This window comes from Schistocerca cancellata, chromosome 3, assembly GCF_023864275.1.
Source record: "Schistocerca cancellata isolate TAMUIC-IGC-003103 chromosome 3, iqSchCanc2.1, whole genome shotgun sequence".
Taxonomy (NCBI): domain Eukaryota; kingdom Metazoa; phylum Arthropoda; class Insecta; order Orthoptera; family Acrididae; genus Schistocerca; species Schistocerca cancellata.
The window spans coordinates 151,870,905-151,896,156 of NC_064628.1; the positions used below are offsets into that span (position 1 = coordinate 151,870,905).

The 25,252-nt window shown below is 43.7% G+C and overlaps 1 protein-coding gene across 1 annotated transcript in view; it reads left to right on the plus strand.

Moving 5' to 3' along the window:
- Positions 1–25,252, plus strand: part of LOC126174772 (dual oxidase maturation factor 2-like) — a 714,319-nt gene that overhangs the window by 346,595 nt on the left and 342,472 nt on the right. The window contains exon 4 of the mRNA XM_049921113.1: positions 18,170–18,304. Within this exon, the coding sequence (XP_049777070.1) occupies positions 18,170–18,304 (135 nt within the window). The remainder of the gene's footprint in view (positions 1–18,169; positions 18,305–25,252) is intronic.

Sequence of the window (25,252 nt, forward strand, 5' to 3'; positions counted from 1 at the left end):
ACGGTGTTGGTGCTCTGACCAGTGTATTCGTATAACGTGTTACAACTTCCTTACCCAAACTAAGATGGCTATGGCTCTGAGCACTATGGGACTTAACTGCTGAGGTCATTAGTCCCGTAGAACTTAGAACTAATTAAACCTAACTAACCTAAGGACATCACAAACATCCACGCCCGAGGCAGTATTCGAACCTGCGACCGTAGCGGTCTTGCGGTTCCAGACTGCAGCGCCTTTAACCGCACGGCCACTTCGGCCGGCCCAAACTAAGATCATCTTTAACAGACTCTACAGATCAGATCTTGATTTGACGGAAGCAGATGAAGTGAAAGTAGCAAGTGACCTTAGAAAGAGGGACGAAGGTTTTTGTTTCAATTCTGTTTGGAATTCTGCTGTATCCCTGGTCGAACTACAGAGGGACAGAGTTATCGTTACTTACTCACCCGTTGGTACTTAATGTTCGCTATAGATAACTTCTCTGTCGTTCTTGGTTGTATGGTTGCGCTAGTTGTTCACGGTGAGTGTCTGTTGTCTTTCTGCATATACTGTGCTATGGCTCTTGTTCGGCTTAGCCACAGATACCGAGGTTTTAAATTTCCTTGGACAGCGCTCTCTCGCTGCAGTTGTGCGTTAAAAATAACGGGTGTGCTACTGTCGAAATATGTGTGGTTGTCGAAGACATCACCCGGCTGCATCTCCCCAAGTTTCTGATCAACTACGCTTCATTAGGAAAAACAAATACATTTCAGGATGGACCTCTTCACCAATATATTCAGCTGCAGTTTAGATGTCGAGTAACAGCGTCTGAAGATCTAACGGTGTATTTCCAGATGTTCATCCGAGTCACTGTTTCCGTTTTATGGACAATTTTTTGGGAGACCGACCCAGTATTCTTCTTGAGGTGCCGCGAGTTGTGCTGTCAAGTGTATGCGCTTCCTGGCTGGAGTCCAGTCAGCGAGTGCACATAACAGCGCGACTCGCGACACCTGAAGAAGACGACTATGCCGTTCATCGAAAGAATGTGCATAAAATGAGAACAACTCTGCTAAACCTCGGCGGCACACCATTAATCAAACATGCCGAAAAATCCTGAGAGATCGCATCAGTGGTCAGTAAATGCTCAACTTTTTAGTGTTTCCGTCTGAATTTCGTAAGTTATGCGAGCATGTGCTACTAACACACCAGTCTGAAGTGGTAAAAGGCTCATTGGTTGTCTCGGAGTTCTTTCCAGGGCCACTTCTACTGCATTTATGGCTGAAGCCAATAAGCCACCTACACGATCGAGTGATGTGGTGTTTGCATCCTGATTAAAGGGTATGTGTTGAGTGTGAAACACACCCTGCAGTATCTGACAGATGTCTCCTACATGTACTAAAGGCTGTTAGAAAGTTTAGAATATACCTTATATATAGGGTGATTGTGCTGCCCCTAACCATCGGTTTTATGCAACCCACAACGCCTTCAAACCTCACGTTCAAGATTTTCATGTGCAAGCCGTTAGTCATACATAGAAAATGAACAGATGAACAGGATTCTTTGCAAGAAATTTAATGTAGTTACATTTTATACTGGGATATGTTTTCGCAAGAGGCCCTTGTTTTTCAGTTATTCAAGAGAAGTTTACAGAAGTGACCTTCAGACTCGAAAACTACAGCCTCCCAGTGCAAAATATAACTACATTAAATTTCCTAAAGAAATGGCGTATTCATTTTTTGTTTGGACTAATAGTTTGCGTATAGAGAGCGATAGAACACGAAAATTTTTCACACGGTTTTTGATGGTGTTGCGGGTTGCATAAAACCTATTGGTTGTGGCAGCTCAGTCACTCAATATACAGCTTTGTCTTATTATTTGTCTTCGTAATTAGAATAACGAAGCGATTTGTCGCGCTGTCGTTGGCATCTACTTAAATAATGCGTTGTTTTTAAAGGATAAAGGAAATGTTAAAATAGTAACAACTCCATTACATAGCTCCAAAGGCATAAGGTCGGTAACATAACGTATAGTACCATCAAAAATTGGTTTTATCGATGGTAGTAGTAGCGTAATGACTCTATACCATTTTACACACAATAAGAAATAAAAGTCAGTAACAATAATGGTAAAATTCATGACAGAGTAAAACTATATACCAGACAGGAATTCGAAACTGTCTTTCACATGTAATGCTCTTACAGACTGAAATATCAACGCACGAACCAGTATCCAGCTTAATAGTTCAGATTTTGTCAATACCTCTGCCATACGTTCCAAATTCCTTCGTACGTTACGGTGCTGGACTGGTATTCTCTGGGGAAAGAATACAGCGGAGGCAGTGGGTTGCCAAAGAATAGATGTTGTTCCCAGGATGAATCTTTCACTCCGAAGTTGATTGACGCATACAAAAAAATTTCTTTTTATTTTGGGACGCAGGTGATAGGTATCGACAGATGTGAAGCTGCAAAGGTGGGTAATGAGTTGCGTAAAAAGCGTAGACAACGAATAATGAAAATTTTACCAGTAGATAGAGCTGTAAGCGTTTTAAAGTAATGGGTGGGCTACAAATGACAGATGAATCGCAACACAACGGCTATGGTCTGAGTTGCACTTAACCACATCCCTACTGTTAAATGTGCATGACTGCAGGAGTTCGGCGTCAACTGTTGTGGTAATGTTGGTTGAAAGGTAAGCCCATCCGCTACGGCAAGGTCGTACCATATCGGATGGGGAAAATCGGGTTTTAACTATCCTGAGTCAGAAAACCGCATAGAAAGCAAAATGACATAGGTTTATAATTACCCTTTTGCCACGAACCGCATAAAAAACAAAATGACATCTGTTTACAGTAGTTGTGAGACTGGCGCAAGACATGTTCAATATACTGCGCACTGTTTTCTGTGCATGTGGCACGACAGATCGGAGTGTCTCGGGGGGTCACATTCAGAATGCGTTGCGCAATGTATGCCTTCAGTTCACCGACGATCATAACTAGAGCACTGAACACAACATCTTTCACAGAACCCCACAGCCAGAAGTATCACGGATTAAGATCAGCCGATCTGAGCGGCCATGCTGTAGTTAAACGACGGCTGTTAATTCAAGCATTTCCCAAATGCCTCTGCGGCAGCCGCTTCACTGGCTGCGCAATGAGCGCAGGAGCGCCGCCGTGTATTAAAATAATCCTACCCGCACACTCACGCTATTGAAGGGTTGGAATGGCGTTGATGCGCAAAAGACTCCCATAGCGTTAACTAGTGGCGTTACAGACAACAGGACACACAGGACTCATCTCCTCGAAAAAATGCGACCCTACGATAAACGATGCAGTCAACACTCTCCAAACAATCACTTTTGTTGGATAAAATGCGCGGATTTTCCGTTGCCCATATTCTGCATTTCTGCGTATTGACATGTCTTTGGAGATGGAAATGAGCTTCGTCTGTGCACAGAATGTTCCATGGGCATTCATTATCCACTTCCATGCTAGCAGGACATTACAGAGCGAACGCTTACCGTGCTGACGGGTCAGCAGGAAGAACTCCTCAACAGGGATGATTGACCGGCTAGAGTGGCCGAGCGGTTCTAGGCGCTACAGTCTGGAACCGCGCGACTGCTACGGTCGCATATTCGAATCCTGCTTCAGGCATGGATCTGTGTGATGTCCTTAGGCTAGTTAGGTTTAAATAGTTCTAAGTTCTAGGGGACTCATCAGTCAGAAGTTAGGGCCCATAGTGCTCAGAGCCATTTGAACCATTTGAACATTGATGATTCGTATATATAGCAATGCAGGACGTTTCGTATGATTTTATGCACCGTGCCCGTAGGAACATTCAAATTTCGGAAAATTCCTCGTGCACTGCATGTTGGCACACTTCCGCTCGACGCCTCCTGCAATGCTGCGCCCAAATCTTCGACAGACGTCGGACCAACTGCTTTCCTCCCTCAGTCACACTGTACTTCAAAAAAACTTGTCTTTACGAATTTTCCTATTATTTTCTCCAGACCCTCAACAGAAATCGAAACAATGTCTTTTTTCAGACTCCTGAGTATTCGGAACTTGTGCAGGGCTTGTGACGCACAGTCAGCATTCTTGTTTTACCAGCAGCGTGCGATCCTTCATGGAGACAGTCGTGTCGGGCGTCTCGAACACAAACTGAAGAGCAACCTTATGCCGCGCGTCCGTTTTTGCGCCTATTTTGACGCTTACAGCGCCGTCTATTAGTTAATTTGCTTTCCATGACGTTTTCCCCTACTCCAGTAATGCGGTGCTCAAATGTGACGTCATTCTGAACAGTGGTTGTCTTTCTAAAGCGTTTTGTAACTGCAATTTCCATTACGGACATCCTGTGTGCCTTACGAGGGTTATTTTCGAGTGAAAGGTCGTCGCCTTCCTGTTCTCGCACGTGCAGTGTAGTTCTATACCACTCTCAGTCGAGGCAGAGAGGAAACTTTTTGGACGGGGAAAAGTGGCGAGAAAAGAGAGTAAAACATTGGGGAGTAAGTCCGAAAGTTCATGAAGCGAGAAATGCCAGATGAGCTATCAACCTGCCTTTACTAGTGAAGGGAGAGCGCGTGGTGAACGCTCGCGCCCTCGTATCCGGGGTGTTGGCCAGCCGGCACCACCAGTCTGCAACAATTAGGCGGCGGCGACCGCTATCTGGCATCGCGCCGGCTCTCCAGCCCACGGTCCTTTGTTCTCGCCCGGGCTGCACAAGGGGGCGCCGGGCGCGACGTGGCGATAGCTCCGAGCGCCGCTGCCACCGCCCCCGCGAGTACACCTCTCCGGCCGGCACGCGGGCGATATTTATCAAAATGGAGCAGAGTAATTATTACTGCAACGGGGACCGCACTGGCCCGGCTTTCGTCTGTTTGAAGTACTACGTGGGGAAGATACGTGCCAGCTGAGCTTTATCGGGACAACAACGTGGAACAGTAATTCACCCGCAATGGAAACCGCTGCAGAATCCTTCTTCGACGAATTGTTCATTTTTATCTGTCGGTCTACGACCTGTAGAAAGTCGAGTTAGTAAGTACTAGTTTTTTTCAGAGTGGTAGTTATCAATGTATGATTATTTCGATTAATATCGCAGTCAGAAGTTACAATATGAAAAAAAAAAATCTACAGTCATTTCATTTTCCAGCACCTGCGGGAGTTGGACATCACTGTTATTGACAAGTAAGTTCGGGGTTTCAGAAGACAACCTGCAAAAACTGCAAGACATAAAGACAACAGACACACATCAGTGAACACAGCATGTATTCACGTTTGTAACCCACATTACAGATGGTCAGTATGGGTACTGTTTGCAACGTCGCAGACATCAGTAAATGTGTGCAGTTCATTGACATGAAATGTCTGCGAAGGCACGACAGCAACTCATTTTGCAGATCTGTTGACTGGGTTGCCTGTCTTCAGGCCCTAACTAATTCGATGTGACAATATGGGGCCAATGTTTGTCGATATGCCCTGCCTACAGGTGCCATCTGTAATTACACTGCCCAGTCACATTCATGTGACCATCTGTCAAAAGATGATAACGACCTTTGCAAGGTGGGCCACTGCGAGTCGTGCAGAGTGTCAATGAGGCTCTGGAAGGTACTAACAGGGATGAGGAGCCATGCCAACTCCGTTGCCGTGGCCAGTTGCGCTAGGTTTTTCGGTTGAAGATCAATGGCTCGAGCAGCTCGATAGTTGTGGTCCCACAGATTCACGACTAGATTTAAATACGTTGGGTTTGGGGCCTAGGGAAGATTGGTAAGAGGAGATAGGTAAACTCTATGAGGTGTCCGAAAGAACAGATACCATCTTCATATAGTTAAGGCTAACCGGCCATTGACCTACTTCTTCTGTGCTGGACGCACACACATTGCCCGAACTCTTACGAGACTCGGTAAGATTGTCTGCCGCGAGTAATGAGTGTAATGGGCAGGGACACTACGAATGTAGTGTGTGGACATTAAGTTGGAAATGTGGGTCTCACGGGGAGCGTGCAAGGGATAAATCCTGCAGTCGCACTAGCCTCTGTGCCCTCGGTGGCATCCTGCCTCGGGCATGGATGTGCGTGATATCCTTAGGTTAATTAGGTTTAAGTAATTCTAAGTCTAGGGGACTGATGACCTCAGATGTTAAATCCCATAGTGCTTAGAGCCATTTGAACCCTCGGTGGCTCAGATGGATAGAGCATATGCCATGGAAGCAGGAGATCCCGGGTTCGAGTCCCGGTCGGGACACACATTTTCAACTGTCCCCTTTGATGTATAACAACTCCTGTCGACAGTTTAGGGTCTTGATTTAATTATCATTTCATTGGTAAACTCGTCCTGGTGCCCTTCGAACTACGTACGTACACCGCAAGCTGTGTGGCACGTTGTAGTGTCCTGCTAGTATTTGTATCGGTGGACAGGATAGATGCGCACTTGTTCCCATTGTGCCTTCCAGAAGGACGAGATCACCCAAGAAATGCCCTGTGGCCTGGACACTTACGACGACTGCTGCAGAGTATTTATTTTCAGACTTTTCACGCCGTTCACGGCAACTACCATCCGTCCGATACAGCATTCATCTGAAAAGCTCGGCTGTCGCCACTCAGCGGACGTTCCGTTGTGGCACTGGCGTGGAAATTCCAGCCTTCGTCGGCAGCGAGCAGTAGTCAGCATGGGTGCACGAAGAGGCGCCTGCTGCAGGCGACCATACAAAGCAACGTTCGCTGGACAGTCATTGAGGGGACACCGCTGATAGCCCTTTGGTTCATCTGAGCGCTGAGCTACTCAGCAGTTGCACGTGTATTCGCCCCTAAACATTCCACAGCCGTCATTCAGTCCTGTCATCTGTGGCCCCTGGTGCATCACAGTTGCCTTGGCGTCGCATTTGGATAGCCGCATTTGTCCACGCACAGTATACTTTAAACCACGACGGCGCGCAGACAGTTAACAAACTTAAGCATTTTCCGTTTCACCGAAAGCGAGTGATAACCCCCATTTGGACGTCAGGTAAATCACTCTGATTCCAGATTACGACAGTAAATGCACTGTTTTCTGCTTCGCCCAAACGCGCTTTATATGCAGTCCACTGCTATTGCTGCCACGTGCTGCGTATGAGTAGTTACTGCACTCTGACATCGAACACAGGCGATGGTCACATCAGTGTGAATAGTCTGTATATAAGAGTAGCGTAAACCATTAGCAGGCTCCCGTTTACAAGTGGGGCATTATTGCATACCATTAACATGCAGTAAAATTTCCAGTGGTTCGCTGATAACGTATCATGCGACACGCTCGTCCCAATGATAAGTGTGCTGGATTATACCATATCGTCAAGGTAAAACCACTTGAGCTATACTAAAATCCTTTTTATTCGCCTCAGACCGATTTCGTGGCATTACAACCACATCTTCAGGTAATCATCTAGATACAAACAAATACCATTATACACTCCTGGAAATTGAAATAAGAACACCGTGAATTCATTGTCCCAGGAAGGGGAAACTTTATTGACACATTCCTGGGGTCAGATACATCACATGATCACACTGACAGAACCACAGGCACATAGACACAGGCAACAGAGCATGCACAATGTCGACACTAGTACAGTGTATATCCACCTTTCGCAGCAATGCAGGCTGCTAGTCTCCCATGGAGACGATCGTAGAGATGCTGGATGTAGTCCTGTGGAACGGCTTGCCATGCCATTTCCACCTGGCGCCTCAGTTGGACCAGCGTTCGTGCTGGACGTGCAGACCGCGTGAGACGACGCTTCATCCAGTCCCAAACATGCTCAATGGGGGACAGATCCGGAGATCTTGCTGGCCAGGGTAGTTGACTTACACCTTCTAGAGCACGTTGGGTGGCACGGGATACATGCGGACGTGCTTTGTCCAGTTGGAACAGCAAGTTCCCTTGCCGGTCTAGCAATGGTAGAACGATGGGTTCGATGACGGTTTGGATGTACCGTGCACTATTAAGTATCCCCTCGACGATCACCAGTGGTGTACGGCCAGTGTAGGAGATCGCTCCCCACACCATGATGCCGGGTGTTGGCCCTGTGTGCCTCGGTCATATGCAGTCCTGTTTGTGGCACTCACCTGCACGGCGCCAAACACGCATACGACCATCATTGGCACCAAGGCAGAAGCGACTCTCATCGCTGAAGACGACACGTCTCCATTCGTCCCTCCATTCACGCCTGTCGCGAGACCACTGGAGGCGGGCTGCACGATGTTGGGGCGTGAGCGGAAGACGGCCTAACGGTGTGCGGGACCGTAGCCCAGCTTCATGGAGACGGTTGCGAATAGTCCTCGCCGATACCCCAGGAGCAACAGTGTCCCTAATTTGATGGGAAGTGGCGGTGCGGTCCCCTACGGCACTGCGTAGGATCCTACGGTCTTGGCGTGCATCCGTGCGTCGCTGCGGTCCGGTCCCAGGTCGACGGGCACGTGCACCTTCCGCCGACCACTGGCGACAACATCGATGTACTGTGGAGACCTCACGCCCCACGTGTTGAGCAATTCGGCGGTACGTCCACCCGGCCTCCCGCATGCCCACTATACGCCCTCGCTCAAAGTCCGTCAACTGCACATACGGTTCACGTCCACGCTGTCGCGGCATGCTACCAGTGTTAAAGACTGCGATGGAGCTCCGTATGCCACGGCAAACTGGCTGACACTGACGGCGGCGGTGCACAAATGCTGCGCAGCTAGCGCCATTCGACGGCCAACACCGCGGTTCCTGGTGTGTCCGCTGTGCCGTGCGTGTGATCATTGCTTGTACAGCCCTCTCGCAGTGTCCGGAGCAAGTATGGTGGGTCTGACACACCGGTGTCAATGTGTTCTTTTTTCCATTTCCAGGAGTGTATGTACCCAACAGTAATAAGCCCTCAGTCTTAAAATGTAGCAGGAATAGTGACTGCTGACATATGTCAGCTCATAAAATCAGCAACACTGGGGTATATGGAAGACCCAATATTCGACGTCAATTTAGAGTACAAAATAAACCGCTAAAGAGGCGATATTTCAGAAACAGAGTCTGTCCGAAGCGATCCAAACCCCAATTAACTGGTAAGACCTAATGAAGACAATAAAATTCTCTGTGGCAACCGACGATATCAAGTGAATATTATGTAGTTAAACAGCAAGTTAAAGTGGCTTTTTTTCACAGTTCAGTACATCTTCTTCCTGTTTTCATGCTTGACCTGTGTTCAGTTTTTAACGGGCTTCCCACTCCGCCGTCTTAGCACTAAGGGTGCTATGGGGAGTTTCCCTTGTGAGATAGGTATGGTCTGGTTGACGCCGGTATGTTCCTGTCTTCCTAGAACCTAGAATCCAGATATCCCCTCATGAGACGATCTAAAATTTAAAGTGGAGTCTCAGAATTGCCAGAAAAGGAGTCAGTCCAATACGGAATAGAGCCACGAACTTTTCTATAATTGCAATTAGCCCTCCTGTCGTAAAAGCCACCCCTTTACAGACATACACCTCTAGCTCCGTTGCACAATAGACATTAAGGCATTTCCATTGTAATTTATAATGGCTTTCATGTTATGGAAAAATTATATTTTTTATTCATATCACCAGTTATTAGTCGTATTATTTATGTCACGGGAAAAAGGCAAATACAAGACTGGGGCGTCAGCCTTAGACGACCTTGTTGCTATGGAACTGACCTGACTTCCAGTCCTCGATCATTCTTCTGACCAGAATTTAATAATTGAAGGTTATAATCACACTGTATAAATGTGATCACTGATCACTCCCGATACCTGACGTTCATGTATACTTCTGCCTTGCTGATGACCGGAGTAGGAACCTGATTAGCCAGCCGCTGTAAATAAATATTGGTTCGGTACTGTAGACTGTGCGACCACAGATGAGAGTCACTCACTATCGCTGGCTATGCTGGCTATGAAGAAAGTTAGTAATACAGTGTGGCAGCCTGTACCTATATGCTGTAAGAAATGTGTGACCCGCGCACCACTTTCTCCGTGGTCTTTCTTATCCAATTACAACACGCCACGGTGTGATACACAATTCCCTTACTCGCTCTCACACGCACGCACCCATTCTTTGTGTTTCGTCCTCTGTACACTACTTCATATTACTAGCAGCGCTCCTGCAGTGCCTTTCCTTTTTACGACTGACGTATCGTCGCTGTCTTAAGGGGCGTGACTGAAATTGGAATACGACTAACACACGCTGCGCAATTGTTTAGCGGAACCTGCGTTGTGCTACCAGATAGAGAGCAAAGATAACCCTACCTTGACTACACTTCTTGAAAAGACACTACACATCTGAAGTGCTTAAATGTGTGGCGGTTTCGGTATCTACAGCATTATTTTTATTTGATTTATTATTATGATTACTATTTTCTTTCCTCTTCCCATGTTTTTCAGACCAGGTACTGGTATTTATTAACTCTTTGTCCATATCCTTTTCACCGAGCTTTGGATCTTCACATACGCGGTGCAGTTCATAGACGACTATACGACTTATAACCTTTGCCTTCTTCGAAAATGGAAGACGTGGCTTTGTCATTATATTCTTAAACGGAGGCACTCACTGCAGTCGTTGATCTAATGACATTGATCAGCAACAGCTGTCGAATCGGTACACTGTGAGTTATCTTAGTTGATGGGTGTGGTACGCAAATCCTTTCATATTTTACTTTTGGCTTCCGTCAATGATCAGCTTATTCTGAAACTTTGTCTCAAAACCTGGCAGAAAATCCAAAGAGATTCTGGTCATACGTGAAGTATGTTAGCGGCAAGAAACAACCAATGCCTTCTCTGCGCGATAGCAATGGACATACTATCGAAGACAGTGCTGCCAAAGCAGAGTTACTAAACACTGCCTTCCGAAATGCCTTCACAAAAGAAGACGAAGTAAATATTCCAGAATTCGAATCGAGAACAGCTGCTAACATGAGTAATGTAGAAGTAAACATCCTCGGAGTAGTGAAGCAACTTAAATCACTTAACAAAAGGAAGTCTTCTAGTCCAGGCTGTATACCAATTAGGTTCCTTTCGGAGTATGCTGATCCATTAGCTCCATACTTAACAATCATATACAACCGTTCACTCGACGAAAGATCCATACCCAAAGACTTGAAAGTTGCACAGGTCACACCAATATTCAAGAAAGGCAGTAGGAGTAATCCACTAAATTACAGGCCAATATTGTTCATGTCGAAATGCAGCAGGATTTGGAACATGTATTGTGTTCGAACATTATAAATTATCTCGGAGAAAACTGTCTATTGACACACAGTCAACATGGGTTTAGAAAACATCGTTCCTGTGAAACACATCTAGTTCTTTATTCACATGAAATGTTGAGTGCTATTGACAAGGGATTTCAGATCGATTCCGTATATATGGATTTCCGGAAGGATTTTAAAAATGTACTACTCAAGCGGCTCGTAGTGAAATTGCGTGCTTATGGAATATCGTCTCAGTTATGTTACTGGATTTGTGATTTCCTGTCAGAGAGGTCACAGTTCGTAGTAATTGACGGAAAGCCATCGAGTAAAACAGAAGTGATTTCTGGCGTTCCTCAAGGTAGTGTTATAGGCCCTGCGCTCTTCATTATTTATATAAATGACTTGGGAGACAATCTGAGCAGCCGTCTTCGGTTGTTTGCAGATGACGCTATCGTTTATCGACTAATAAAGTCATCAGAAGATCAAAACAAACAAAAAAACGATTTAGATAAGATATCTGAATGGTGCGAAAATTGGCACTTGACCCTAAATAACGAAAACTGTGAGGTCATCCACATGAGTGCTAAAAGGAATTCGTTAAACTTCGGTTACTCGATAAATCAGTCTACTATAAAAGCCGTAAATTCAACTATATACCTAGGTATTACAATTACGAACAGCTTAAATTGGAAGAAACACATAGAAAATGTTGTGGGGAAGGCTAACCAAAGACTGCGTTTTACTGGCGAGATACTTAGAAATATAACAGATCTACTAAGGAGACTGCGTACACTACGCTTGCCCGTCCTCTTTTAGAATACTGCTGCGCGGTGTGGGATCCTTACCAGATAGGACTGACGGAGTACATCGAAAAAGTTCAAAGAAGGGCAGCACGTTTTGTATTATCGCGAAATATGGAAGAGAGTGTCACAGAAATGATACAGAAGTAAGGCTGGACATCATTAAAAGAAAGGCGTTTTTCGTTGCGACGGAATCTTCTCACGAAATTCCAGTCACCATCTTTCTCCTCCTAATGTGAAAATATTTTGTCGACACCGACCTGCATAGGGAGAAACGATCACCACGATAAAATAAGGGAAATCCGTGCTCGTACGGAAAGATATATGTGTTCGTTTTTTCCAAGTGGTATTCGAGATTGGAATAATTGAGAATGTGAAGGCGGTTCAATGAACCCTTTGCCAGACACGTAAATGTGATTTGCAGAGTATCCATGTAGCTGTAGATGTAGATGTAGAAAATTTCGAGCACTTCCAAGCTCCGCCTATCCATTTTTGGCGCGTTTTCAAGTCAGCATACCAAACAAGAGATTTCATTCGAGTGTGTTTCTTTTAATTGTCTAATATTGTTAATTAATAACTCAGATTTTCTCATTTATTTGAAATTCTGAAATTGTAATTAGACTATTGAAAATATACTCAAATTTCTGACACAATTAACTCAGCACAAATAACAACGATCACAACGTTTCATTCAATAGTTTCGATCCTTTGAGAAAACTAGCACTAAAAATGTATAGCTCCCTTTCCGTGTAAGTGTTTACTTCTACGAAGAAGAAAAGCAACGTTGAATGACACACGTTGTGAGTCTCTTAAAGTCGAAAGGTTTAGGACGGCTAAGAGTAATAACCTACTGATGGTTCTTTACATTGTTTTTATTCGATATTTGTCTGAATCATTGCATCCGTAAGACACAGTCACTAAATAAATCTACATCTATATCTATACTCCGTAAGACACCTTACGATGAGCCGGCCGAGGTGGCCGAGCGGTTCTAGCCGCTACAGTCCGGAACCGCGCGACCGCTACAGTCGCAGGTGCGAATCCTGCCTCGGGCATGGATGCGTGTGATGTCCTTAGGTTATTTAGGTTTAAGTAGTTCTAAGTTCTAGGGGACTGATGACCTCAGAAGTTAAGTCCCATATTGTTCAGAGACATTTTGAACACCCTACGGTGTTTTTCGGAGGATACTTCAGATATCACTATCTATTTTTCCCCTTACTCAACTTCCCATATCTTGCCCATTCCCTGTTCCAGGGTACGTGAGAAGAAGGACTGGCGATAAACTTCCAGACGAGCTCTACATTCTCTCGTTTTCTCATCGCATTCATTTTGCGATTCATTTATCATAATATATTCAGCATTAAGTAAAAGAAAATAATGAATAAAATGAAACAATGTTGACTCTGAAATTCCGTTATGAAATTATCGACGAAGCTAATTATAATGTAAGTACATTATAAGAATTTAGTTCGTTTAACAAATCCAAATAATTTGTAAGCACAGGAGAGGATTACGACCAGAGCATGTTACTGTTAACCGTCTAGACATTCGCTTCGAATGATTTGGGTAAAATTGAGTCGGAATTGGTGACACACTCGATTCCTATTATTCTGTCGCGGTTGGTCGCGCTTATGCCGTTCGTTATAAGGCATTGTAGTTTTGCAACTGTACCACACAGAGACTGCGAGCTTCTGACGGCAGCCATTGTGAGATAAATATGCCGTGACCAGTAACTGGCTTCTGTAGAATATCGTGTCTGTCTGCAATAACGTCATTTGTTTTTGTTATTTTGCAATGACTATTGCAATTCACGGCTGTTCTTCTGAGAACAAGGATCGTTAATCATTACATTGAAGTTAATGAAATGGAAAAGTGAGTTACGTATTAGGGGCTCGGATTGTTAGACGCTCTGCATGGAAGAATCATAAGTAGCAATAATGGGTGGAAAGTAAAAATCACTACATATCTATAGACAGATAAAATTATATTTACGGTTTATTTTCGTTCACAACTTGATAACACACCATATAATCTGTTTGTATATCTGCGACAGACTGAGTAGTAAAAATACAGGGCGAGTCAAAAGTCCTTGGACACCTTCATAAGTTGGAAGATTAAAGGGAAAATTGAAATGTGATAATGGAAACATAGGTTTGATGTGGGGCCGCAACGTTTGGAGTGAATGTCATTTATGGCCGCAATCTTGAAATCCGCCATTATGGATTCAAGTCAGTTTTTTTTAATGGGAAGGGGGGTGTATGACACATCAGATAACACTCGCTTGAGCTCTGGAATTTAGTGGTGTAATTTGTTTTTGTCTATCTTATATAGTTCAAAGGTTATTAATTCCACACATCCAATACACAATATTATTCACCACTCTTGTGCCTACTAACCCTGTTCTTCAACATAATCTTCGTTCAATGCAATGGCCTTGGACCACCTTGCTGAGAGGACCCGAATGCCTGCATGGTACAACTCTGCTGGTCGACGTCGCAGCCAGCATCTTGCTGCATCAATAACCTTCCTATCACCGACGCACTGCTTGCCGCGGTATGCATCCTTCATTGGGCCAAACAGATGGAAGTCGGAAGGTGCGACATTCGGGCTGTAAGATGAACGAGGACGAACAGTCCAGAGTCGTTTTGTGAGCTCCTCTCGGGAGTGCAGACTTGTGTCAGGCCTGGCGTTGACATTGACGACGATGAACAAGCTGAAATTATTTGTTCAGTTTCCTGCTGGTATTATACTCTTCAGAGTTGATTGTTGTTCCATGAGGGAGGAGATTAAAAAGAATAACCTCTTTAGAGTCCCAGAAGACCGTCGCCATGACGTTAACGGCTGACGGTGTGCCTTTGAACTTTTTCTTCGGTCGAGGGGTGGTGTGGCACCACTCTGTGGATTGCCGGTTTTGAGACCTGATAGTCAAGGGAAGACAGGATTCGGTTACGATTGTGGACGGAGCCGTAATAAGTCACTGTTGGTTGCCTTTTACAGTTACACACAATTTATCTTCAACTAATAATTCCAGACTCAACAATAAATAAAAATACCATACGTTATTAAAGAAGGAATAAACAACTGTGTAAACAATAGTGTTTTCAGTGAGCTGCAATTTAGCAAATCACCATTAAATGCAGATAAAGCAGATAATGTTTTAGAAACAAGCCACTGTGATCTGGGCAGAAGGCGTTACACGCCAGCAATGGCAATAAATGAAGAATTGTTCAAAACTCGCTACAACTTACAAATTACAGGTACTGAAATATTAAAGGCAAGTCGCCACAAACACAGCAGAAGGCATCAGACACCAGGAATGGCAGTAAATAAGATTTTAAAGGATTACTGCTAAAATACAAATACCACATTAGAATTTTACAATTTGTTAAGGTCAATCAGCGATATTTTTTTTTTTTTTTTTTTTTTTTGCCTTGTGGGCACTAACGCCCCAGTTACCTGTCCTGGGGATTAGTGTATGTAACGGCAGTGTACGTTTCCTCGCCTTGCCGCTGCTGTCCGGTAAGGCGTGTAGTTTTGACAGCTTTCTTGGTTGTAGGACGGTTGGTGATTCTCCTAATCTGGTGGTAGTGATTCCTTTCTCGTTCCGGGTGCTGTAAAGACGGTATTCTGGGGACGTAGTGCAGACCGCCGGTTCCGGCTTTGGCGTATCGTTCCATCATTGCATTTGGTTTATCGGACGTCAGGTAGATTCAGCAAGATTATCGTTAGTCATTCATTAGACTGCCACTAGTCTCAGTTACCATCTTGTGAAGTGAATGCAACTCTTGGCTGCCAAGAATGGCAATAAATTAGGAATGTTTAGCGTTAGCGCCCACAAGGCAAAAAAAAATAAATAAATAAATAAATAAATAAATAAAAAATTAAAAAAATTATCGCTGTTTGACCTTAACAAATTGTAACAAGTTGAACGCAGTAAATAGTAATAAGAAGTCGAGGAAAGCTAATCAGATCCGCCTTCCTCAAGCACTCCACTCGCTGCTCTTCGCCTCGGCGACACTGCGAGCAGCAACACGAACCCAAGTCACTGGAGAATCGCGAGATATCACAATGGTGGAGGTTTCTCTACTTGGATTGAAATGCACTCATCTTAAAGCTTACTGGATCCGGTTTACGACGAGGTCGTGCACCCTCGTGACCACAGTCCTTCCATCGGGCAGTCCACGCGTGCCGCCAGCGGCCCCGGCGTGTTCTGGCACTGCGCGGACCTGGCTCCTCCTGAGTCCCCAACCGAACTGGCCACCCACACGACCCGGAAATACAACGACGTCGTCCCAAATATAGGGCAACAGTTACTACATACCGATAGCCGCCGTTGCTGCGACTAGCGGACAGGCAACGCTCGCGAAACGAGTGGCGCCAGTCAACACGAGAAGAAGACAAACAACCGCAACCATGCCAAGCAAACGATACTGTCTAGCCTCCAACAGAGGGCGGAAACCTACAAACAGCACCAATGCGAGCCGCAGCATGGCTCAGTTTTGTTTTCGGTTCGAAGTGACGAACCCATGTTTCATCGTCTGCGACGATGTTCGACAACAAATTTTCACGATCAGCGTGCTAACGTGCAAGCAGTTCCACCCAGATGGCCCTTCGTTGCTCTTTATTGTGTTGTGTCAGGCGACGAGAAACCTAACGGACATACCTTTGAGTACCCCGCTGGCGGGTGAGTGTGTCAACACTATCGACAGAGGCGTCCAGTTGTGCAGCGAGGTGTTTGTTTGTGATCCTTCGATCACCTAGAATGAGTGTGTCGGCACGTTAGAACATTGCAGGAGTCGCAGCTGTGTGCTGCTGGCCGGCACGCAGAAGATCGGGCAGGTTTGCGCGATTTCTTTGCGATGATGACAGAAGCCTCGCCCAATGAATCACCGTGCTTTTGTTCACTTCCAGGCCTCCACAGATATTCTGCAAGCGCCTGTGAATTAGTGTGATGCTCTGGTTTTCCACCAAAAGAAACTCAATGATAGCTCTCTGCTTGGAATGCATCACAGTTGCAAACGACACGTATCGGAACTTGATGAAACTGTAGGGGATGAAGCGGGAATACTTCACTATGTCCCATATCAAACTTAGCATTTTTACAACCGAAATTGGCCGAAAAAAAAGAAACGCGTTGCATTACTTACTAAACGCCCTCCTATCTTTGTGGTGTAGACCCACAAGTCTTTCCCTATCGATACGCGATCGCAATTCATTAGCATATTAAGTGATACTAGATATTTTTGAGAATACATAATATCTCTTTACTATCCCTTTTGATCTCTGCATGGGGCAACCGCTGCAACATCGATAGCGTGATGAAGATATTTACTGAGGACAGATCGCATTGGAGGACGGCTGCTGGAAACATACTTGCTCGCTAAAAGTTGATCACTAAAGTAAGAAAGACTATTCTCAAAGACGATAAAACTTCTACAAGGCAGTAAACCTAGTTTAGCAATTTTTTTTATTCGAGATGTAGACAATGGCATAAAAATATAAATAACACAACGACTTCTTCTACACTTTGCTCTTCGCTTGAAACGATGAATTAAATATTGATATTGCCGGACTCAGTGAGGATGAGCTTTCCACTCTCTTCATCGTAAACTAAAATAAAGATTACTCTCTCTCTCTCTCCCCATCCTACCTGCCTGAGCTTCTCCGAAATCTACAACTTTCTTCGTTCAGTAACTACAAAAATTCCACATTTCGTCTCTAAGCGGTTGAAGGCGATGTGAGTTGTAATTTTAAAAGTTAGTACTTAACTTAAGTAACTATTTTGGTGTCTGAATATGTCTCTTGTATCTTGATTAATTACAATTTACCACATCTAAGAAATAATAATCACTCTTCATAGGACAAAACGCATTTATCATCTTTTTCTCTTTTAATATTATACTTGTATCTGTATTGCGGTCCATAATAACTGAACGAAAGTCATCTATCAATCAACGCTTTTACGCACCGCTGTAGGAGAATATTACCTAGTTGGAACTATTTGACAACTGTAACAGTAAGCGCAACAGGGCTCGACTCCAGATGGTTGCGATTCGCAGGCAATGCTATTATCTGTTGATCACTGCTCACGTCCTAATTCGAATGGCTCAGCTGTTAACAGCGGAAAATATGCCTCAGTTTTCTTGTTCTCATGCAAACGACTCTCGCGTGATTTCGCGCCCCACCTTTTCCTGTTGCAGTGGCTAAGTACGGCTCCTGCTGGCACGTGGCTTCCGCCAACATCGTCAGCAGCTACCGCGCCTTCTCCAAGGAGAAGATGGCGGTCACGATCGGTGCCTACATAGGCCTCGAGCACGTCAACGTCACCCTCACCGGTAAGTTACACTCCAGCTTCTACAAGCACCTGCTCCTGCGACCTCCACGTAATGCTTCTGTTTCCTTAGCACGTAGAAGCGGTTTCTCACTCAGGGCTCTATAGCGCAGAAAAAAACAGAAGTTTGTCCGCGATATTGCTGGTTGAGCTACGAGTGTTTGTATTAAGTTACTTGAAGAAATACGCCAAACGGAAAAAAGTCTGGTTGCTGAATTTCTTCAAGATATTAACTGCTACCGGCACGGCAATAAATCAGTTTTTTCAGGTAAAAATAAACTCATTTTTCGCCGTAATTCTTGTAAGTCAATATACGATACTCGAATGTCTGGCAGACATTAATCTGCCAAAAACTACCGGTAGAGGAGGCACAGTGGTCAAATAGGACTCGTGGTCTGGAGAACGGCGGACTCGTTTCAGATATTAATTCATCTAATTGGCACAGACGACTTACTTAATATTTCCTAGTTATAGCTTTACCCCTTTCTACATAAATAACAGGCATATTCCCTTTTTGCAACCAGGAAAACACTAGCCATCTCTTTCAGTAGTTGAATTGGAAGTTTTTGGTGCTGGACTATCGATTTAATTGTAGTACTTCCGTTGTTACGCCTTTTCTGGTTAGAAATCGTGGAGCAAAACTAGTTCGTGAATCACCGCACATAATCACGAGAATTTCTTTGAAACCTTTCTTATCGTCATTATTTAAGTAAGGCGTAGAGTAATATTTCTTTTTTTTACGTATACTTTGTCACCTCAATGTCACTCACACGTAATCTTTGATTATTCAGCTTCATAACACACAACTTTTCTTCTGCGCAGCTGCTAATTTCGCAAATCCGTTTACTATAAACCATCCAAAATGGAAAAGAAATCGATAACGTCCTTGTTTTTCAGTTCATCGCTTTTAATTTCACAACCATGGGAATAAGATATTTTTGCTGATTAGGATGGCACTTGACTTCGGTTGTTGCTGTGGTGTATCGAGAGGTTGTAACAATGGAAAATTGTACTGAAATGCAGGAGGATCTGCAGCGAATTGACGCATGGTGCAGGGAATGGCAACTGAATCTCAATGTAGACAAGTGTAATGTGCTGCGAATACACAGAAAGATAGATCCTTTATCATTTAGCTACAAAATAGCAGGTCAGCAACTGGAAGCAGTTAATACCATAAATTATCTGGGAGTACGCATTAGGAGTGATTTAAAATGGAATGATCATATAATGTTGATTGTCGGTAAAGCAGATGCCAGACTGAGATTCATTGGAAGAATCCTAAGGAAATGCAATCCGAAAACAAAGGAAGTAGGTTACAGCACGCTTGTTCGCCCACTGCTTGAATACTGCTCAGCAGTGTGGGATCCGTACCAGATAGGGTTGATACAAGACATAGAGAAGATCCAACGGAGAGCAGCGCGCTTCGTTACAGGATCATTTAGTAATCGCGAAAGCGTTACGGAGATGATAGATAAACTCCAGTGGAAGACTCTGCAGGAGAGACGCTCAGTAGCTCGGTACGGGCTTTTGTCAAAGTTTCGAGAACATACCTTCACCGAAGAGTCAAGCAGTATATTGCTCCCTCCTACGTATATCTCGCGAAGAGACCATGAGGATAAAATCAGAGAGATTAGAGCCCACACAGAGGCATACCGACAATCCTTCTTTCCACGAACAATACGAGACTGGAATAGAAGAGAGAACCGATAGAGGTACTGAAGGTACCCTCCGCCACACACCGTCAGGTGGCTTGCGGAGTATGGATGTAGATGTAGATGTAGATGTAGAACCTGAATCAAGATGATATAAATAAAATTTCCTAGATATCAACACCATTTCTATCCCAACAGAGATCTTTTAAACTTTCCTCCGCATACCGTCCAGGACAACGAGAATCACAAAAAGAATGGTCTAATTACATTAATTTCAAATTCTTATTGTGTGGGAAATGCAACTTATTAGTAGAGGTACACTGATACATAACATTTTTTGTGAAACACAATACGTTGGTCAATGTGTTTTCTTTGTGGTGATAAAATTTATCAAATTAATCATCCTCAAGATAGATATGAAACATCTGTATAAATGTACTAGCTATGACGGTAGAAGGTACTATCTTTTGTCATTTTTTATGCAGACAGAATCAAGGGACAAAGGGACAGTTTGTCGCTGGCTTCAGTTTTCTATACTTAATATGTTCCTTATATACTACCACACTCTTGAACATATTTCGACCAAGATTTCAATACACACTCCTTAAGAAAAGGGCAAAAACTGTATGACAGGTAAGAGTGACAAATTTACGACAGGAGAAAATTTTGGTTCTTTTCTGGACGAACTGATTTTCTTTTTCAGTCTTCTTGTTGAATAGAAACAATGAAACAACGTTCTCGAAACAAAGAGACAGATGTATTAAACGGTAGAATGAAAATGCTATTGGGAAGGAGGAGGGGGCGGAGCAGTTCAAGTAAATCGATTCCCATGTATGAGATATTCATTTGAAAGTTTGTGCTCTTTGAGGATAGTTAGGAAAAAAAGTTCCAAACAAATACTGCATGTTGGTGCTACCGTAAATGTGACATCCTTGTCAGGTTATTGGCGTCGTCCTATCATCCGAATATATGTATGTCGGTCAGGCAATAAATGTGGGCTAATACTGGACAGCGTACGTTGATCTTCACAAAACTAGTAACGCTGTTATTACCGCTGAGGACGCTATCAAATATACACAGGAAATTCTCAATATCGCAGCTTAATTGTCTGTTAATGAATTAAGTATAAAACCTCAACATCAGATACATGATTCGGGACAATAAATAAGATATGTACAAGGTAAATACAAATACGAGAAATAATAATGTAATATTTTCTCTCATCTTCACTTTTTCTCCCCTCAAATATCAGATTCTGCCACAAATAAAAGACAAACAAAATTTACAAGGTGCACCAAGAATCAAACCTACTTACTTGCAATTCATGTTCTGGTACGTTGATCATTTTTCTACCATCCCGAATGACGAATGAGTAACTTTTCAAAGATATGTGCGTTGTGGACTAATATGATAACATTTTCGATTTCTCTGTACTATTAGGTTGCGAACTGGACATGTGAAGTATAATTTGTTTGAATCTTGTGTTGATGATACCTGGTCCGACGAGGAGCATCATGTGAAACAGCTTCCGTATCGTTTTCCCTGCCCAGTTAACCTAGATCAATTGCTAATTGTTTGACTTGTTATTTCGAAATTAAAAGATTTAGCCGGCCAGAGTGGCCGAGCTGTTCTAGGCGCTTCAGTCTGGAACCGCGCGATCGCTACGGTCGCAGGTTCGAATCCTGCCGCGGGCATGGATGTGTGTGATGTCTTTAGGTTAGTTAGGTTTAAGTAGTTCTAAGTTCTAGGCGACTGATGACCTGAGAAGTTAAGCCCCATAGTGCTCAGAGCCATTTCTAAAAGATTTTACTTACACCTGTTTCACGTGCGATGCTTTTGAATGTACCTTCTCCCTCACCTTCACCACCATATTCGACTATTTACCTAAGTTGATACAAATCGTTGAGAAGAAGCGTCTTACCTTTCTAGTAGGACACTATTTTCTTGTTGTGGCGGGATATACAAGGTGGTCGGAATCGGTCTGAAAAGCTCGTGAGATTGTTACAGGGGATACTGTGCTGAGAAATAACTGTTAAGAAAACAATTCGATACTTCGCTCTTTTTCCGAATTTTTGAGTATTGAAGTTATGCATTCAGGTCTTTGCGCACGCAGATTCAAGCTGCCTGCCAGACAGTGCTGCCAAAAGTGTTTCTAGTTAAGTTTTCTAAAACCGAAAAAATTGGCCTGATGCGATTAGGACTCTGCACTTAGGCTTCCGCACAAACTTAATTGTGTAGGCAGACAGTTCGTACGTTCCGGTAATCGAGACTCTCGTTCATTAATGATTGATATCGGCGCTGTTACTGGCAAGACATTGGTCTCAGGGATTCCAAAACTTTCGAGAATGTTTTAACTTCATTGATATAAATGTGACATACAACCATGCTGGAGGAAGGCGACTATTATTACAATAATCAGCAGTTCCCCATTCAGGATGACTGGGTCGCAATGGCAAAAGTCAAAAATCAGGCAAGGAATGACTTTATTCCTCATATGAAGTGCTTCGGAATGTATCCCTCATCAGATATCCAGGAGCGATTACTGCACGTAGATATGGCGTTTCAAGTTGTGTGGGAAACGCTACATCTACGTGCAGTAATCGCTCCTGGATATCTGATGACGCATAAATTCCGAAACGCGTCATACGAGCAATGAAGTCTTTCCTTGCCTGATATTTAACTTTTACCATTGCAACACAGCCAGCTGAAATGCAGAAGTACTGATTGCTTTAATTAAAAGTTTAACGCTGCATGATAAATTGAAAAAAAAAATCTTTTACTGATGTTATAATAAAAATCAACAGTTTTTGCATTTAGCTCTTTGGCTGTACTGCGAAATGTTGCTTCTTGCCAAATCACATGATTCTTGGCCAATAGGACGTACCGTATAAGTTTTGATGCGTGAGTTTGCTAGTATCAAAATATGCAACGTAAATGGCCGTACCTTTTGATTGCATTCACTTAGAAGCTTCAATGCTTTTCACCGTCAAGGGACCATAGGCCTCAGTATGTGACATAAATTTCAGCTCGATACGTCTACTCGTTCCTGAGAAAAGGGTTTTTGATAGACGGACAGACAGACAGACAGATGTGCAGACAACGAAGCGATCCTATAACAATTCCGGAACCCTAAAAACGTAACCTTTGCTTCCCTGTCTAAAATTTATCACTTCCGGAAAAGGCACATTTTAACTGGTGATGAGCATTTCAACAAGTGGTAACTCACGTACTCGCGTGAAAATGCTTCAATTTGCTCGCGCAACGGCCTATTCGGCTACTTTCAGTACTAAATAATTCGGAAACGGCGAAATGTATCGAATTTTTTTCGTTACAATAATTTCTCATAACAATCTCCCCTGCAACATCCTTACACGCTTTTCAAACTGTTTCTGACCACCCTTTGTGCAACGTTGAACGTGCGTTACAAGCTAAACTGTGCATTCAACATGCAAACATTCTTAACTCGCCGGAAATTGTCATCCAACCACTACTTCGAAAGAAGTTGGTCAATAGTCATTTCTATTAACAGCAACCGCACCGAAATACGCCGCTTACTGTGGATGTCTACAGTATCTTGACATAATGAGGTCCCCTTTCACTCGTGGTCGTACCGCACCGATTTCGTCGCGAGCGCTTGTATTTCAGGTCGATTCTTTCCAAGAGAACAGCGTCCGTTCATTCAGATGAGTCACGCCGAACACAAATCTGGGCCGGAGCTAACGCCCAAGTTGTGAATCAGCTTCCGTATTGTTTTCCCCGTCCAGAAAACCGGGCTTAATTGCTGGTCGTTTCCCTAAATCACGCACCATGACAAGCGCCCCGGCCGCTTTCGTATCCAGAGTCGGCCCGATCTATTATATCTGCCGATCTGCAAGGCTGTACCTTACCGTAATTCGTGCAATCACTACAAGATGGGAGATTTGAGACCCGGCGTTTAGGAATGTGAGCGGTCGTAACTCTGCAGATATTTCCTCGAATTACTCAACATGGAACGCTATTGAGATGACAGAGCTCGCAACTTACGCCGTGGTTGCTTTTGTTACAATATCTCGGGTCACGTCGACATAAAAGACTATAGGAGTATCACATTTATTACTAGATTCTACATAGTTTTCGCAGCCTTACTTGGGGACTACGTACTGCGGTTACGGCTCAAGGTTTCGAAAATGAATCCCCCCTAAAAAAGCAACATTCGGAATTACTTCTGCAAGCTATGATTTGCCGCTGTCTCCCCATGTCAGCAAATTTAGTAGGATTTTTTCATTGCACTTCGTATGCAAAGCAATATCTTCATAATGAATGGTGCAACAGACAGTTTAAGACGTCCACTTAGAGAGGTATATCTCTCCTTCCGTAGTAATGAAACATCACGCTTCCTTGGTGAGAACTTTCCAACAGAATATCAGACAGTAATGAAAGATGTGAATGTCAGTGAAGAGTTACAGACGGTTTTCACTGCTTTAGCAGTTGAACAACTATCAAGAAGTTATAGTTCACTTCATCCATTGGTACTTATATCTCTGGGCCAGAGTTACAATAAGAGCACAAAGTCACATAAAGATTTTAGTAAATGGGGCGCCCTTCGGATGATACATATAGAAGTATCAGGATCTTAAACATAGTTTGCAAGACTGGAAAAGAAATACTGACATTTAGTACCGAAAATGATAGGGTCATTGGCAACGGTGAAGAAATTCAGACTACAGAAAGAAAGGCAGGAAACTGGCCATAGCATTTGAAAGGGACCTTCTCCGGATTAGACTCAAATCATTTTGGTAAACCAGTTTTAAAGTAGATCTAGATGGCCAGAGAAGAATTTGAATCTCGCTGCTCGTGTTGGCTTAACTAACTTGATCCTTCGTTCGCTTCAAACTGATCTCTTTGAAAACCCACAAATTCTTCGGTTCGCAAGACTTAATCTAGTGAATCTAACCTTTAAATACAATAATACAAATACTGTTGAGATTTCCTGTAGGTAACAGCTCAGGTTCATTAACTACGAATTTCATATTCACAGCGTCGTCCTAATTTACATAGTGTAGCTGGATGAGCCGTGTAGACCCGGCTCGTAAGGAAGTTCCTTACAGAAAAGCCCACACCCAACAATCCGTTGATCTTGCAGCTCATGGCAAACTACAGATACTCCAATTACCGCGCCCACCGAACAATTCTCGTGCAACTGCCTTTCGTTGCCTTGAGGTGTTCAGTATTGTAGGAAATCAGGGCTCTTCAAATTTTATTTAACTGTCTAACGCAGGTGAAGAATTTGAAATACCTCAACACGCCGAGCTACATTTAAT